This window comes from Euleptes europaea, chromosome 13, assembly GCF_029931775.1.
Source record: "Euleptes europaea isolate rEulEur1 chromosome 13, rEulEur1.hap1, whole genome shotgun sequence".
In the NCBI taxonomy this organism is placed as follows: domain Eukaryota; kingdom Metazoa; phylum Chordata; class Lepidosauria; order Squamata; family Sphaerodactylidae; genus Euleptes; species Euleptes europaea.
The window spans coordinates 4,176,259-4,195,016 of NC_079324.1; the positions used below are offsets into that span (position 1 = coordinate 4,176,259).

General features: G+C 44.8%; 1 protein-coding gene across 1 annotated transcript in view; it reads right to left on the reverse strand.

Annotated features, from left to right (window-relative positions):
- Window positions 1-18,758, reverse strand: part of OPHN1 (oligophrenin 1) — a 184,109-nt gene that overhangs the window by 124,043 nt on the left and 41,308 nt on the right. The window contains exon 3 of the mRNA XM_056859175.1: window positions 8,178-8,239. Within this exon, the coding sequence (XP_056715153.1) occupies window positions 8,178-8,239 (62 nt within the window). The remainder of the gene's footprint in view (window positions 1-8,177; window positions 8,240-18,758) is intronic.

An 18,758-nucleotide genomic window follows, 5' to 3' on the forward strand; every position in this document is an offset into this window, starting at 1 on the left:
AGCCACTATCCATGCATTCCTGAGGGGGGGGCGAGTCCTCTTAGAACTGAGCCTTATTTACTCACCATGAAGGCTCCTTCTGTTCTGGGTCGAAGGTCATCTTGAACTCGTGGGTATTACCATCACGTGCCCAGGGAGGCAGGACTAAAGGATTTTTTCATCCACTTCCTGTCCCCTGGGTGGGAGATCCAGTTTTCGGACTCGCCGAGCTAAGGAGACAGTTAGGTACAAGGCCAGCAGCATACGCAACACCTTATGGATTGTAAACATTACATGAACTCCAATGAAAAAATAACATTAAGGAACAAAAAGTAACGTGAACAAAGTTCAGGATAAGATGGCGGATGTCACACATAAATTAAAATGTGATCCCGTGTTGAAGTATCAGAACTGAAAATCCTAATTAAGTTTTTGTGAAAGTCTTGGTTAAGTAATTCTTGTGCAATTTGGGTGGGCAAGATGACCTTCGACCCAGAACAGAGGGAGCCTTCACGGTGAGTAAACAAGACTCCGTTCTCGTTATGGGTGAAGGTCATCTTGAACTCATGGGATATCCAGGAGCTGATTATTATGGGAGGGAAAATAAGATCAATCCAAGACGTGCTGCAGAACCCTTCTGCCGAAGGCTGCATCCGCCGAGGCCATGGAATCGATCTTGAATGTCTTACAAAAGTTGATGCTGAAGACCATGTGGCAGCCTTGCAAATCTCATCTAATGAGGCCTGCTTAGCCAAGGCAGCGGAAGTGGCCGCGCTGCGAACGGAATGGGCAATGATGCCAGAAGGTGGTGGAACCTTACTGGCTCTGTAAGCCTCTGTAATACATTGTCTTACCACACCGCTAATGGCGGCACTAGACATCTTTTGGCCTTTAGAAGGGTTAGACAAGGAAATGAATAAGGCATCGCATTGTCTGATGGATTGTGTGCGCCTGAGGTAAGTTTTGAGAAGACGTCTTAAATCTAAGTGATGCCATTCTCTCTCTCTTGGATGGGATGGATTGGGACAAAAGGATGGCAAGTGAATTTCTTGAGACCAGTGAAACACTGAATTCACCTTAGGAATAAAGGAAGGATCTGTTCTAAGGACAACCTTATCCTTGTGAAACACGCACAGACCCTCCCTTGCAGACAGCGCCCTGAGCTCGGAGACTCGCCGAGCTGAAGTAAGGGCGGTGAGAACGATGGTCTTCATTCTCAGCATCCTCAGGGAAATGTCCCTAATGGGCTCAAAGGGAGGTTTCATAAGGGCTTTGAGAACTAGACTGAGGCGCCACGTTCGGAAGCGGTGAATCGTAGGGGGACTAGATTGAGTTACCCCTTTTAGGAAGGCGGTTATGTAGGGATGCCTAGACAAAGGAAGGGATCCAGCGGGAGAAAGAATAGTGGAAATAGCTGCCACCTGTCTGCGCAAAGTGGCGGCTTTTAAACCCTGATCCACTCCATCCTGAAGAAACTGCAGGACTTTAGGAATACCCGGTGTCAGGGGATCTATGTGTTTGTGTCTACACCATAGCACAAAGGCCCTCCAGGAGGTGTTGTATATCCTCCTGGTGGAAGGCTTTCGTGCCTCTAACATGGTCTCTACCACCTGTGAGCTATACCCCTCCTCTAGGAGGAACTTCCTTTCAATCTCCAGGCGGTTAAGTGAAGCCATGCTGGGTCTGGGTGGAGTAACGGACCCTGATGCAGGAGGTCTGGGATGTGTGGCAGTTCCCACAGATCCTATACAGACAATTCCTTCAGGTTGGGGAACCAGGGCCTCCTTGGCCATAGAGGAGCAATGAGGATGACATTTGCTCCTTCCTTTCTGATCTTCCTTATGACCCTGGGGAGGATGGGAATGGGCGGAAAGGAAAACAGTAGCCCCTTTGGCCATGAGGACATCAGGGCATCCATGCCTTCCGCCTCCTTGTGCGCATAGCGGGTGAAGAACCGTGGGAGTAGATGGTTGTACCCTGAAGCAAATAGGTCTGCCTTGGGCTGTCCGAATCTGTCCACAATCTGGGCGAACACCGACCTGTTTAGAGACCACTCGCCTTCGTCTAGAGCAGTGGTTCCCAACCTTTTTTTGACCAGGGACCACTAGGACTTTTTTGTACGGTGCAGGGACCCCAAGGTTCAAAATAAAAATTCCGAGAATTTGAAAATAAACTTTAATCATAACTGTTAGTTAAACATTAAACTTAGAATAATATTTGAATATATTTTTTATAATAGGGAACTTTTAATTGAAAATATCAATTTATTATGGGTTTATAACTCTGTTTCACGGACCTTAATTTAGTTCTCGTGGACCCCTGGGGGTCCACGGACCCCCGGTTGGGAACCAGTGGTCTAGAGTCTGTCGACTCAACCAGTCGGCCAGGAGGTTGAGAACCCCTCTTATGTGCTCTGCTGAAAGAGATAGAAGATTTATTTCTGACCAGGAGAGAATGATTTCCGCTTCCTGATGGAGTTTGGAAGACTTTGACCCCCCCCCCCCGTTTGTTTAGATGGGCCTTTGCAGACACGTCCGTGCGGACTAGTACGTGTCTGCGGCATATTAGGGTTTTGAAGTGAATCAGAGCCAGGCGGATTGCTCTCAGTTCTAGAACATTTATGTGCATTTTCCTCTCCGTTGCCGACCACACCCCCTGAGCCATCTGGCCCTGGCAGGTGGCCCCCCAGCCCTCCAGGCTGGCATCTGAGTAAACCTGTATCTGATCCTCTATCACGAAATTCATCCCCTTGGTGAGGCTGTGATCTTGGCACCACCAGAGGAGGGACTTTCGGAAATTGAAGGGTAGAGGAATAGTTTTGTCTCTGTTTTGAGTGATCAAGGTCTGATAAGGCTGAAGTATCCTCTGCAGGGGCCTTGAATGAAATCTGGCCCATGGCACTGAGCAAAGGCAGGCTATCATCTTCCCCAGTAGTCCGGCAAGGAACATAATCCTGCCTTGGTTGGACTTGATCACCAGCTGTGCCATAGATTGAATTTTGGAAATTTTCTCTTGGGGAAGGCAAATCAGATTTCTTTGAGTATTGATAATGACTCCCAGGTGTTCCAAACTCTGGGTTGGAGACATCTGGCTCTTTTCTAGATTGATGAGGAAGCCGTGATCTGAAAGAATCCGAACTACTCTGGATGTGTGGAGGAGAGATTCCTCCCTTGAATTGGCACAAATCAGAATGTCGTCCAGATACGGAAAAAGTTTTATCCCCTCTTGTCGAATCAGAGCTACCAGCGTCACCAGAACCTTGCTGAAGACGCGGGGAGCAGAGGACAGACCAAAGGGGAGGGCCCGGAATTGATAATGTTTTGGGCTGTAACAAAACCTGAGGAAACATCTGTGGGCTAAATGAATAGGTATATGAAGGTAAGCCTCCTTCAGATCCAAGGATGTTAAGAATTGATTCACCTGAAGAGCCTCCATGATGGAGCGGAGGGTCTCCATGCAAAACTTCCTGTATTTGACTCTTTTGTTTAGATGTTTTAAGTCCAATATAGCTCTCCAGTCCCCATTTTTCTTCAGGACAGTAAAGAAAATTGAATATACCCCATTGCCAATCTCGGGGAGGGGAACTGGCTCTATTGCTTGAATCTGAAGCAGGTGTGTAATAGCCTCCAAGTGTCCTGAGATGCTTTTCTTTGAGGGTGGATTTTGGTGAATTGACAAATTTGTCCTTCGGGGGAGTTGTGAATTCTATGAGATAACCCGTAGAAATCACTTGCTGGACCCAAACATCCGTATAGATCCCTTTCCACTGTTGGTGAAACTGTGAAAGCCGTCCCCCCACCGGTTGTGACCTGGCATCACTGTTTGGAGTTTTTGGCAAATTTGTCACTTTTGTTGTTAGAGAAATGTTGGTTTTGTCCCTGGGGGAGGCGAAACCCCCTCTCCGAAAGGAGCCCCTATTGTTGATCCAAGAACCCTTACGCTGTTCGGATCTGAAGTTAGGGAAGGAGGAAGTTTGCCTCCCATCCTTCTTGTAGGACCTTGGTAACACCTTATTTTTATCCTTGTTCTTCACAAGGATCTTTTCCAATCTTTCCCCAAAAAGTTTGCCCCCTTTATAGGGGTATGACATGGTCAGTGTCTTATTCTTTAACTCATTTTGCCAGGGGCGAATCAACAGAGCCCTCCTGATTGCTATGGTGGAGGCAGTGGCTCGCGCCGCGAATGACATGGCATCAAGGGATGCGTCTGCCATGAAGGCGGAGGCCTTGAGCATTCTGTTAAGGCCCTCTATGACCTTGCGATTTCCCCCATCATATAGCTGTGATATTTTTCTGAGCCATACTATCGAGGCTCTGGCCATGATGGACGTCGCCGCCGAAGCCTGGATGGCTAGGGTAGCTATTCATGTACCTTTTTGGAGTGAACAGCTGCCACTGGGGCGTCGATTACCGGGAGCTGAAAGAGAGAGATTGCCTGAGGAACCATGGTATACAATCTCCTCGTGTTGGCGGAGAATTGTCTATTAGCCAGGGGTTTATCCAGTTCTGATTGAACTTGGTTTTCAAAGAACTCAGGGAATGGGATTTCCCAAACCCTTGGTTTAGTGCTAGGAAAAAATTCCGTAGCCCCTTTTTCTGGGCTTAGAGGTAGGGTCTGCAGCCGGAGCAGGATCCTCATTGAGATCTAGAGCCAGTAAGGCCTTGCTCAGCAAACCCTGAAAATCCTCCGCTGCGAACAAGCGGGGGTGTTGCTCTTCTATCAGGACAGGGGTGTCCTCATCGGACTCGAATTCCCCTTCCTCTCTCCCTTCGTTATCGGAATTAACTGAAGACTCTCCTTCTAGAGTCTGAGATTCCTGCGGGAGGGGGAGGGGCTTTAAGCGCCGCTTTAGTGCGCCATTGAGAATTAGACTGGCCCTCCCTTTCCCGCTGTGGGACTTGAGTTGGTTTAGGGGTGGGATTCGAATCCGCTCCCTGAATGAATGGTGTTAAGGAATCCTTAAGGGCCATCATCATTTGTGCTTGCCTATCTAGAACGCCATTAAATAAATCAACCATTTCCCGCCGAGTAAGGGGCGCCTCAGTCTCAAGGCTCAATACATTACCCCCTTGCATAGTCTCCTGACTAGTAGAGGAGCCTTCCAAAATGGTATCCCCTGTAGGAATGAGCAAACCGCGCCATTCTCCGCGTTTCGCGCTATTTTGGGTCAGTTCACTTGAACGTGAATTTTTTGGTGCTGAAGGACCTTCCACGCGCGGCCGGCAGAGCGCTCCTTTTGCCTCCGCCCTGTCGAAGCGACGAGGGCAGGGTCGCGATCCTCCTCCGAGAGGAGATCAGAATCCGAATCCCTCTTTGCGTCCGCCATCTTGCCCCGCGGGCGAAGTGGAGAGCACGAATACGAGGACAGAGACTGAGGGGAAAAACCGGTGAGGGAGGGAAGTCTTGCGGCTGGGGCCGCAAACAGAAGAAACGGAGGGAAAGGACGACTCACTCCAACACCCAAAAACGGGGAAAACAAACGGACGAACAAGCAGGGAATAACAAGCAAAGACTAGAACCACGTCGGAGTTCACGAACTATGCTGCCACCCTGATCAAGGCAGGACGGAAACTGGATCTCCCGCCTAGGGGACAGGAAGTGGATGAAAAAATCCTTTAGTCCTGCCTCCCTGGGCACGTGATGGTAATACCCACGAGTTCAAGATGACCTTCACCCAGAACGAGAAGGGGGCATGACCTTGCTGCCAGCATAAGTGCATCTAATCATGGAACAAGACGCACTTACTCTGGCAGCGAGGGCAGTTCCGTCGGCGCCCGAGCACCGCAGAGCTGCACCTCGCCCCTCCGCCAGTGAAGTGTCCCCGTGGCACAGGTCAAGAAGTGGGGGGGGGGCATTCCTGGGCTGGGCTGGGGGGAGGAGCCGCCGGTAGGCAGCTTCCTCTCCTCTTTTGCCCCATTATGCCGGCACCGAGAACAGCATTGCAGCGCCTGCTTTTTAGCAGGCGCAGCCTCGCTGTTCTCTACGGGGCAAAAGGCCCCGTGTTTTTCAGCGTATGGCAAACGGCTTTAGGAGGCAGCTCACCTGTGCCTTCTCCCCGCTGTTCCCATACGCCAAATCTCAGGAATGCACGGTATGGGTCCCACGGGGAAGAAATATATTTTTATTTATTTAAAACATTTACTAGCTACCTTTCTTCCTCATGGAGTTCAAGGCAGCTTACAAACACAGATACAACACAAATAAAATATGTTAAAAACATAATACCAGAATTCAAAATCACTACTCAGGACTGCTACTAAACTTAACCAAATGCAGAAAGTGAGAAAGGCGGGGTATAAATTAAATGAATGAATATTCTACCACTATGCTGCTGCTACACACATAGATGCCAGCATCCCAGATTATGCATTATGTGCAACCCTTACAGGACCTGGCACAGATAGGTGTGTTTTTGAAATTTCCAATGACTTACTTAAATGGGCCCAACATAGTCCGCTCTGTTGAGAGCCAAATGCACTTCCAGAGAGCCCATCAAGTTCTTGGCGCTCCTCTGACTTTCTACTATTACTATATTGGTCCAATTCTACAAAGTCCTGCAACACCAGCCCCACTGCAAGATACGATCAGGAAAGAGGAATCTGAAGTAAGTAACCTGCGTTCTGTGCAAATCCAGGGTGGACTTGGGGCCGTGTAGGGTTTTCAGGGGAAACAGTACAGTGGCATGCAGACAAACCCATCAGTAGACACTCCAGATCAACAGTATCCAGATCACTGTGCTGCATTTTGATTTGACTATTCACAAATCACAAAATCACACAAGGTTGGAAGAGACCACAAGGGCCATCCAGTCCAACTCCCTGACATGCAGGATCCCACTCAAAGCACTCCCGACAGATGGCCATCCAACCTTAAAGACCTCCAATGACGGGGACTCCCCCCTCCCCCACCCCCGAGGCAGTGCATTCCACCGTCGAACAGCCCTCACTGTCAGAAAGTTCTTCCTAATGTTTAGGCGGAATCGTTTTTCTCTTAGTTTAAATCCATTACTCCATGTCCTAGTCTCTGAAGCAGCCGAGAACAAGCAAGTTCCCTCATTAACATGGCATCCCTTCAAATATTTAAACATGGCCATCAGAGGGTTCCCCCAACCACTCCTTTAAACTGATTTTCCTGCTTGGCTTGGCTTGACTGTTTTGGTCATCTGCAGAGGAGCCAGCCTCTGCTCTAGCAGACTCAAGTTGGAGGCCCACAAGGAATGAACACATGAAGCTTCCTTACACTGAATCAGACCCTTGGTACATCAAAGTCAGTACTGTCTACTCAGACCGACAGCTGCTCCCCAGGGTCTCAGGCAGAGGTCTTTCACATCACCTACTTACCTCGTCCCTTTAACTGGAGATGCCGGGAGGTGGGGAAGAATGATTCAGAATCCCACCCTACCCCCAAAGTTTCTCCCTTTGGGATTCAGTAAGCTCAGAGGGGCTTTAGCAGGCTCATTTCCCATCCCTCTGGTTTCTTTTCCTCAACCGACAATACTCAGTTCTTCTCAGTGCCCTTTCAGATGCATATTCAGTCCTCGTGAGGCTGGAGTAGAGGTTTTTCTTTTTGGGGGGGGGCGGTTCCTTTTGATTTAGGAAGTAATTTTTTCTGTACTCTTGTGGGGTCTCTCCCCTCCCCCTGAGTAACTAGAGGCCCATCCCTTGCCCATGGGGGCCCCCCACTATACCACTTTCAGTGTCCACCCAGGGGACACCTAGTTTATTATTTGATACAGGGGGACAAACCAATCACCAAAATGAAGGCATTTGCTACTGAGAACTCATAAGAACATAAGAAATGCCATGCTGGATCAGACCCAGGCCCATCAAGCCCCTCAGTCTGTTCACACAGTGGCCGACCAGGTGCTTCTAGGAAGCCCACAAACAAGACGGCTGTAGCTGCTTTCTCCTGCCTGTGTTCCATAGCACCTCATATAATAGGAATGCTCCTCTGATCCTGGAGAGAATAGGGATGCATCATGACTCGCATCCATTTTTACTAGTAGCCATGATTATCCCTCTCCTCCATGAACATGTCCACTCCCCTCTTAAAGCCTTCCAAGTTGTCTTCTAGACAAGCTCTGATGGGGAGGAAAGAACAAGAGTTGTGCTCGTTCCAAGTTCACCGAGTCCTTCAACTCCAGGTCCTCCTCATACCTGTGGCCAATGGCAGGGGGACCGGGGGAGGGGCTGCCTTACCATCATCGACCTCTCAAGTTCCACCTCCTGGAGAAGCTCCGCAAATTCTTTAAAGGATTCAGCTGCAAAGGAGAGGAGGGGTGGGGAGAGAGTGAAGAAGAGGTTACTCAGGATTGATTCTCAGGAGATCAGACACTTGGATCACCACCATTCGAATATCCGGGGCATTTTCCATTAAGCACACTAACTTTATAATGTATTACATTTGTTGGTTCTTGTAGGTTATCCGGGCTGTGTAACCGTGGTCTTGGAATTTTCTTTCCTGACGTTTCGCCAGCAACTGTGGCAGGCATCTTCAGAGTAGTAACACTGAAGGACAGTGTCTCTCAGTGTCAAGGGTGTAGAAAGAGTAATATATAGTCAGAAAGGGGTTGGGTTTGAGCTGAGTATTGTCCTGCAAAAGTATTGTCCTGTAAGTATCAAGATAATGTGCTAATGAGGGTATGGTATGTTAATATGGAACCATTGTATCCTGAAGTGATCTGTTAATGTGTGTAATCCAAAACTAATCTGTATGGCTATTGTTGAATGTTGTCTTTGTCTGGAGGTGTTTCAGGGCAGGAAGCCAAGCCTTATTCATTCTTAAACTCTCCTCTTTTCTGTTAAAGTTGTGCTGATGTTTGTGAATTTCAATGGCTTCTCTGTGCATTCTGACAAAATAGTTGGTAGAATTGTCCAGTCTTTCAGTGTCTTGGAATAAGACCCTGTGTCCTGTTTGTGTCAGTCCATGTTCAGCCACTGCTGATTTCTCAGGTTGGCCAAGTCTGCAGTATCTTTCATGTTCTTTTATCCTTGTTTGTATGCTGCGTTTTGTGGTCCCGATGTAAACTTCTCCACAGCTGCAAGGTATACGATATACTCCTGCAGAGGTGAGGGGGTCTCTTTTGTCTTTTGCTGATCGTAGCATTTGTTGTATTTTCTTGGTGGGTTTAAACACTGTTTGTAGGTTATGTTTTTTCAAAAGTTTCTCCATCCTATCAGTGACTCCTTTAATAAATGGCAAGAATACCTTTCCTATGGGAGACTGTTTTTCTTGAGTTTTCTGATTTTTGTTTGGTTCAATGGCCCTTCTGATTTCATTCTTGGAGTAGCCGTTTGCTAGCAGTGCGTGATTTAGATGGTTAGTTTCTTCCTTGAGAAACTGTGGTTCACAGATCCGTCTTGCACGGTCCATTAATGTTTTGATTATTCCTCTTTTCTGTCGGGGGTGGTGGTTGGAGTTTTTGTGTAAGTAGCGATCTGTGTGAGTTGGTTTCCGGTAGACCTTGTGACCTAACTGAAGGTTTGATTTACGGATGACAAGGGTATCAAGAAATGGGAGTTTACCCTCAATTTCCTTTTCCATGGTAAACTGAATGTTTGGATGGATATTATTAAGATGGTTTAGAAAGTCCATTAATTTTTCTTCACCATGGCTCCAAATGGTAAATGTATCATCTACGAACCTGAACCAGACTGTAGGTTTGTAAGGTGCTGATTCTAATGCTGTCTTTTCAAAATATTCCATGTAAAAGTTTGCTATTACTGGACTGAGTGGACTTCCCATAGCTACTCCATCAATCTGTTCATAAAATTCTTGATCCCATAGGAAATAACTTGTTGTCAAACAATGGTGAAATAAGGCTGTTATATCTTCTGGAAAAATCTGGTTAATCAATGAGATTGTGTCTTTAACTGGAACCTTGGTAAAGAGGGATACAACATCAAAACTGATTAATATATCCTTTGGATTGAGTCTTAACGGACTGATTTTGTTGATGAAGTGAGTTGAATCTTTGATGTAAGAAGTGGTTTTTCCAATGTGGTCCTGTAGGAGGGTGGTCAAATATTTAGCTAATTCATATGTTGGGGAACCAATGGCACTCACGATGGGTCGGAGTGGAACGGAATCCTTATGAATTTTAGGTAGTCCATATAATCGTGGTGGTTGTGCTTCAGTCTTGCATAGTTTTCTGTGTGTGTCGGGATGAAGAGTGGAATTCTTGATCAGAATGCTAGTTTTCCTGGTAATTTTGCAAGTTGGATCTCGTTTTAGTTTTTTGTATGTGGCAGGGTCCAGAAGTTCCTCAATCTTCTTTTTGTATTCTTCTGTTTTCATGATCACTGTGGCATTGCCTTTGTCAGCTGGTAGAATAATGATTTCTGGATCTGCATTGAGGGTCTTGATGGCGTTTCTCTCCTTGCGTGTTATATTGCTAGTAGGGGGCTTTGCTTTTCGTAGAATTCTTGCTGTCTCTCCTCTTATTTCCTCAGCATCTTCTTCAGGTAGATTACGAATGGCAGATTCTACATTTGCAATGATGTCTTCCACTGGAATTTGGGTGGGAGTGACTGCAAAGTTTCCTCCCTTAGCTAAGATGTAAACTCCCATTTCTTGATACCCTTGTCATCCGTAAATCCGTAAATCAAACCTTCAGTTAGGTCACAAGGTCACAAGGTCTACCGGAAACCAACTCACACAGATCGCTACTTACACAAAAACTCCAACCACCACCCCCGACAGAAAAGAGGAATAATCAAAACATTAATGGACCGTGCAAGACGGATCTGTGAACCACAGTTTCTCAAGGAAGAAACTAACCATCTAAATCACGCACTGCTAGCAAACGGCTACTCCAAGAATGAAATCAGAAGGGCCATTGAACCAAACAAAAATCAGAAAACTCAAGAAAAACAGTCTCCCATAGGAAAGGTATTCTTGCCATTTATTAAAGGAGTCACTGATAGGATGGAGAAACTTTTGAAAAAACATAACCTACAAACAGTGTTTAAACCCACCAAGAAAATACAACAAATGCTACGATCAGCAAAAGACAAAAGAGACCCCCTCACCTCTGCAGGAGTATATCGTATACCTTGCAGCTGTGGAGAAGTTTACATCGGGACCACAAAACGCAGCATACAAACAAGGATAAAAGAACATGAAAGATACTGCAGACTTGGCCAACCTGAGAAATCAGCAGTGGCTGAACATGGACTGACACAAACAGGACACAGGGTCTTATTCCAAGACACTGAAAGACTGGACAATTCTACCAACTATTTTGTCAGAATGCACAGAGAAGCCATTGAAATTCACAAACATCAGCACAACTTTAACAGAAAAGAGGAGAGTTTAAGAATGAATAAGGCTTGGCTTCCTGCCCTGAAACACCTCCAGACAAAGACAACATTCAACAATAGCCATACAGATTAGTTTTGGATTACACACATTAACAGATCACTTCAGGATACAATGGTTCCATATTAACATACCATACCCTCATTAGCACATTATCTTGATACTTACAGGACAATACTTTTGCAGGACAATACTCAGCTCAAACCCAACCCCTTTCTGACTATATATTACTCTTTCTACACCCTTGACACTGAGAGACACTGTCCTTCAGTGTTACTACTCTGAGGATGCCTGCCACAGTTGCTGGCGAAACGTCAGGAAAGAAAATTCCAAGACCACGGTTACACAGCCCGGATAACCTACAAGAACCAATGAACTCTGACCGTGAAAGCCTTCGACAATATTTTGAACGCCTCTACGGGGAGGAAATATTTCAACAGACCCGGAGATTGGAAACACTTCGGAACAAGAAAGCACATCTACTTTGTTCTTTAACTTTTCTACTACGATGCAGAGACACTGGAACCATTCCATCTTTTCTCACAAGTAAAAGAATCTTTAAAACTTCACGAGCTAACCGCATTTATGACCATCTAGAACGGGCTCTCTTACGAGAGAGAATTCACACTACCCGCAGAGAACTTGCTGCCACAGACAAGGAGTTGTTTTCCTTACATATCAATACTAGCCACAAAATGAGAAGCCATGATTGGGACAAGATTGATAATCTCACCTACAGAAAAATGGAACAGGGGTTAACCAGCCATACTTCCAGACAGAAGCAAAAGTTTAACAAATTACAGGAAAGAAGACAGAACAGTCCAAAACTTGACAACAAACGGATTATCTTCAATCTGACAGACCGACAACTCTCACCTGAAGAAACTTCCATCTTAGCTAAGGGAGGAAACTTTGCAGTCACTCCCACCCAAATTCCAGTGGAAGACATCATTGCAAATGTAGAATCTGCCATTCGTAATCTACCTGAAGAAGATGCTGAGGAAATAAGAGGAGAGACAGCAAGAATTCTACGAAAAGCAAAGCCCCCTACTAGCAATATAACACGCAAGGAGAGAAACGCCATCAAGACCCTCAATGCAGATCCAGAAATCATTATTCTACCAGCTGACAAAGGCAATGCCACAGTGATCATGAAAACAGAAGAATACAAAAAGAAGATTGAGGAACTTCTGGACCCTGCCACATACAAAAAACTAAAACGAGATCCAACTTGCAAAATTACCAGGAAAACTAGCATTCTGATCAAGAATTCCACTCTTCATCCCGACACACACAGAAAACTATGCAAGACTGAAGCACAACCACCACGATTATATGGACTACCTAAAATTCATAAGGATTCCGTTCCACTCCGACCCATCGTGAGTGCCATTGGTTCCCCAACATATGAATTAGCTAAATATTTGACCACCCTCCTACAGGACCACATTGGAAAAACCACTTCTTACATCAAAGATTCAACTCACTTCATCAACAAAATCAGTCCGTTAAGACTCAATCCAAAGGATATATTAATCAGTTTTGATGTTGTATCCCTCTTTACCAAGGTTCCAGTTAAAGACACAATCTCATTGATTAACCAGATTTTTCCAGAAGATATAACAGCCTTATTTCACCATTGTTTGACAACAAGTTATTTCCTATGGGATCAAGAATTTTATGAACAGATTGATGGAGTAGCTATGGGAAGTCCACTCAGTCCAGTAATAGCAAACTTTTACATGGAATATTTTGAAAAGACAGCATTAGAATCAGCACCTTACAAACCTACAGTCTGGTTCAGGTTCGTAGATGATACATTTACCATTTGGAGCCATGGTGAAGAAAAATTAATGGACTTTCTAAACCATCTTAATAATATCCATCCAAACATTCAGTTTACCATGGAAAAGGAAATTGAGGGTAAACTCCCATTTCTTGATACCCTTGTCATCCGTAAATCAAACCTTCAGTTAGGTCACAAGGTCTACCGGAAACCAACTCACACAGATCGCTACTTACACAAAAACTCCAACCACCACCCCCGACAGAAAAGAGGAATAATCAAAACATTAATGGACCGTGCAAGACGGATCTGTGAACCACAGTTTCTCAAGGAAGAAACTAACCATCTAAATCACGCACTGCTAGCAAACGGCTACTCCAAGAATGAAATCAGAAGGGCCATTGAACCAAACAAAAATCAGAAAACTCAAGAAAAACAGTCTCCCATAGGAAAGGTATTCTTGCCATTTATTAAAGGAGTCACTGATAGGATGGAGAAACTTTTGAAAAAACATAACCTACAAACAGTGTTTAAACCCACCAAGAAAATACAACAAATGCTACGATCAGCAAAAGACAAAAGAGACCCCCTCACCTCTGCAGGAGTATATCGTATACCTTGCAGCTGTGGAGAAGTTTACATCGGGACCACAAAACGCAGCATACAAACAAGGATAAAAGAACATGAAAGATACTGCAGACTTGGCCAACCTGAGAAATCAGCAGTGGCTGAACATGGACTGACACAAACAGGACACAGGGTCTTATTCCAAGACACTGAAAGACTGGACAATTCTACCAACTATTTTGTCAGAATGCACAGAGAAGCCATTGAAATTCACAAACATCAGCACAACTTTAACAGAAAAGAGGAGAGTTTAAGAATGAATAAGGCTTGGCTTCCTGCCCTGAAACACCTCCAGACAAAGACAACATTCAACAATAGCCATACAGATTAGTTTTGGATTACACACATTAACAGATCACTTCAGGATACAATGGTTCCATATTAACATACCATACCCTCATTAGCACATTATCTTGATACTTACAGGACAATACTTTTGCAGGACAATACTCAGCTCAAACCCAACCCCTTTCTGACTATATATTACTCTTTCTACACCCTTGACACTGAGAGACACTGTCCTTCAGTGTTACTACTCTGAAGATGCCTGCCACAGTTGCTGGCGAAACGTCAGGAAAGAAAATTCCAAGACCACGGTTACACAGCCCGGATAACCTACAAGAACCAATGAACTCTGACCGTGAAAGCCTTCGACAATATTTTGAACGCCTCTACGGGGAGGAAATATTTCAACAGACCCGGAGATTGGAAACACTTCGGAACAAGAAAGCACATCTACTTTGTTCTTTAACTTTTCTACTACGATGCAGAGACACTGGAACCATTCCATCTTTTCTCACAAGTAAAAGAATCTTTAAAACTTCACGAGCTAACCGCATTTATGACCATCTAGAACGGGCTCTCTTACGAGAGAGAATTCACACTACCCGCAGAGAACTTGCTGCCACAGACAAGGAGTTGTTTTCCTTACATATCAATACTAGCCACAAAATGAGAAGCCATGATTGGGACAAGATTGATAATCTCACCTACAGAAAAATGGAACAGGGGTTAACCAGCCATACTTCCAGACAGAAGCAAAAGTTTAACAAATTACAGGAAAGAAGACAGAACAGTCCAAAACTTGACAACAAACGGATTATCTTCAATCTGACAGACCGACAACTCTCACCTGAAGAAACTTCCATCTTAGCTAAGGGAGGAAACTTTGCAGTCACTCCCACCCAAATTCCAGTGGAAGACATCATTGCAAATGTAGAATCTGCCATTCGTAATCTACCTGAAGAAGATGCTGAGGAAATAAGAGGAGAGACAGCAAGAATTCTACGAAAAGCAAAGCCCCCTACTAGCAATATAACACGCAAGGAGAGAAACGCCATCAAGACCCTCAATGCAGATCCAGAAATCATTATTCTACCAGCTGACAAAGGCAATGCCACAGTGATCATGAAAACAGAAGAATACAAAAAGAAGATTGAGGAACTTCTGGACCCTGCCACATACAAAAAACTAAAACGAGATCCAACTTGCAAAATTACCAGGAAAACTAGCATTCTGATCAAGAATTCCACTCTTCATCCCGACACACACAGAAAACTATGCAAGACTGAAGCACAACCACCACGATTATATGGACTACCTAAAATTCATAAGGATTCCGTTCCACTCCGACCCATCGTGAGTGCCATTGGTTCCCCAACATATGAATTAGCTAAATATTTGACCACCCTCCTACAGGACCACATTGGAAAAACCACTTCTTACATCAAAGATTCAACTCACTTCATCAACAAAATCAGTCCGTTAAGACTCAATCCAAAGGATATATTAATCAGTTTTGATGTTGTATCCCTCTTTACCAAGGTTCCAGTTAAAGACACAATCTCATTGATTAACCAGATTTTTCCAGAAGATATAACAGCCTTATTTCACCATTGTTTGACAACAAGTTATTTCCTATGGGATCAAGAATTTTATGAACAGATTGATGGAGTAGCTATGGGAAGTCCACTCAGTCCAGTAATAGCAAACTTTTACATGGAATATTTTGAAAAGACAGCATTAGAATCAGCACCTTACAAACCTACAGTCTGGTTCAGGTTCGTAGATGATACATTTACCATTTGGAGCCATGGTGAAGAAAAATTAATGGACTTTCTAAACCATCTTAATAATATCCATCCAAACATTCAGTTTACCATGGAAAAGGAAATTGAGGGTAAACTCCCATTTCTTGATACCCTTGTCATCCGTAAATCAAACCTTCAGTTAGGTCACAAGGTCTACCGGAAACCAACTCACACAGATCGCTACTTACACAAAAACTCCAACCACCACCCCCGACAGAAAAGAGGAATAATCAAAACATTAATGGACCGTGCAAGACGGATCTGTGAACCACAGTTTCTCAAGGAAGAAACTAACCATCTAAATCACGCACTGCTAGCAAACGGCTACTCCAAGAATGAAATCAGAAGGGCCATTGAACCAAACAAAAATCAGAAAACTCAAGAAAAACAGTCTCCCATAGGAAAGGTATTCTTGCCATTTATTAAAGGAGTCACTGATAGGATGGAGAAACTTTTGAAAAAACATAACCTACAAACAGTGTTTAAACCCACCAAGAAAATACAACAAATGCTACGATCAGCAAAAGACAAAAGAGACCCCCTCACCTCTGCAGGAGTATATCGTATACCTTGCAGCTGTGGAGAAGTTTACATCGGGACCACAAAACGCAGCATACAAACAAGGATAAAAGAACATGAAAGATACTGCAGACTTGGCCAACCTGAGAAATCAGCAGTGGCTGAACATGGACTGACACAAACAGGACACAGGGTCTTATTCCAAGACACTGAAAGACTGGACAATTCTACCAACTATTTTGTCAGAATGCACAGAGAAGCCATTGAAATTCACAAACATCAGCACAACTTTAACAGAAAAGAGGAGAGTTTAAGAATGAATAAGGCTTGGCTTCCTGCCCTGAAACACCTCCAGACAAAGACAACATTCAACAATAGCCATACAGATTAGTTTTGGATTACACACATTAACAGATCACTTCAGGATACAATGGTTCCATATTAACATACCATACCCTCATTAGCACATTATCTTGATACTTACAGGACAATACTTTTGCAGGACAATACTCAGCTCAAACCCAACCCCTTTCTGACTATATATTACTCTTTCTACACCCTTGACACTGAGAGACACTGGCCTTCAGTGTTACTACTCTGAAGATGCCTGCCACAGTTGCTGGCGAAACGTCAGGAAAGAAAATTCCAAGACCACGGTTACACAGCCCGGATAACCTACAAGAACCAATGAACTCTGACCGTGAAAGCCTTCGACAATATTTATTACATTTGTCTCCATAACCACCCTAATGAGGTAGGTGGCCAAGAAAAGGCATCCGAAGTAGCTCGTCTTACCATGGCATCTTAAGCCCATCTCTGGAATTCCACACACGTTGCCAGTTCCTGTCCGTTAAAGCCTGAAAGGCCAAACATACGTGGCAGGCGCCGGGGCTCAAATACTCTTTCTGCCCCTTGGTGGCAGCTTTGGCCACCATTTTCTCTCAGGCTGTCACACACTGCAGCACCGAAGTGGAAGTTATTTTGCTATTTATTATTGAAAACATTCCTATCCCATATACTCCAAAATTGGCCTGAAGGGGCTAACGACATAAAACAAAAAAACAAAACAAATCAAAGTATATTTCAGTAATTCCAAAATCTGCTTGAGGCAGCTAACAGCATAAAACAATACATAATATAGTTTAAAATCAAAATATATTTAAGTAACAATATTTAAATAAACCCTATCCTCAGTATTTTAATACAAAAATCAGTAAAATCAGCAGTATGAAATCAGCATAAAACAGGACATAGAGGCCGCTTACTACGTAAGCGTAGTAGATAAGAACAGATCACAACTTGCCAGGATAGCACCTGTGATCCCGCTCATCTCTGATGAACGTTCACAGGCAATTTGTCTGTCTGGTGTACTGGTTAAGAGCAGTGGTTTGAAGCAGTGGAGTCTGATCTGGAGAACCAGGTTTGATTCCCCACTCCTCCAGAGTGGCAGAGGCTGATCTGGTGAAACTGGGTGTGTTTCCCCAGTCCTACACACGAAGCCCGCTGGGTGACCTTGGGCTAGTCACACTCTCTCAGCCCCACCTCCCTCACAGGGTTTGAGGAGGGGAAGGGAAGGTGATGGTAAGCCGGTTTGATTCCTCCTTAGAGAAAGTAGAGAAAGTCGGCATATAAAAAGCAACTCCTCCTCCTCGGCTTCCTGCCTCTTCCAAGAGTGCCCAGACTTCCCAGCACATTTCATAAGTGTAAGCTCTATGCTCGTTGACAAATCCATAAACAGACTCCATAGGCAGGAAATCCTAAGAAAGCTGGTTTATTTGGAAATATAAAGTTGCAGAAGCCAGAAAACTAGAAGGACTCTAATGGGGGTACAGTCTACAGAGGATCGTATATATAGAAGAAAAGTTACAAAGTCAGACCCCCTCTGGTTGCTAGGGCAACCCTTCAGTTCCCACAGAAGTTAGACTACACATACAACTCTCAAAACATGAGCATGACAGCATAGCAGTTGCGACCTTGGGCTAGCACCTGGCTAAACCACAGTATTCCGTTCTCAGGCCAGGCCGGTCCTGACAATAAGAGCCCTTGGGGTCCCACTGACCCCAGCAAAGCTGTTCCCCGCCTCCCAAACCACTGTGTGAGCAGCAGAAGGGAATTAAAGAGACAGACAAATCCCCCATATGCATTTGTAAGGAAGCACACCAGAAGGAGTCTAACTTCGTTTCCATGACGACTTCCTTGCCAATCCAATTAATTCTTTGTTCTATCAACACCTGCCACTTTCAGCCAGTGGGAAAACTGGAACCGTAAGCAGAGACCAACCACCCCCCCAAACAATAAGACGTAGCCCCCTCACAGAGACCTGGAAACGTCCAAAGCCACGGTGAGCTACCTTGCGTCCACGCAGCAGAGTCTGCTGGGACACTCAAAAATGGCAGGCAAAAGCATGGGGGACGGGGGCGGAAATTCCACAATAGTCC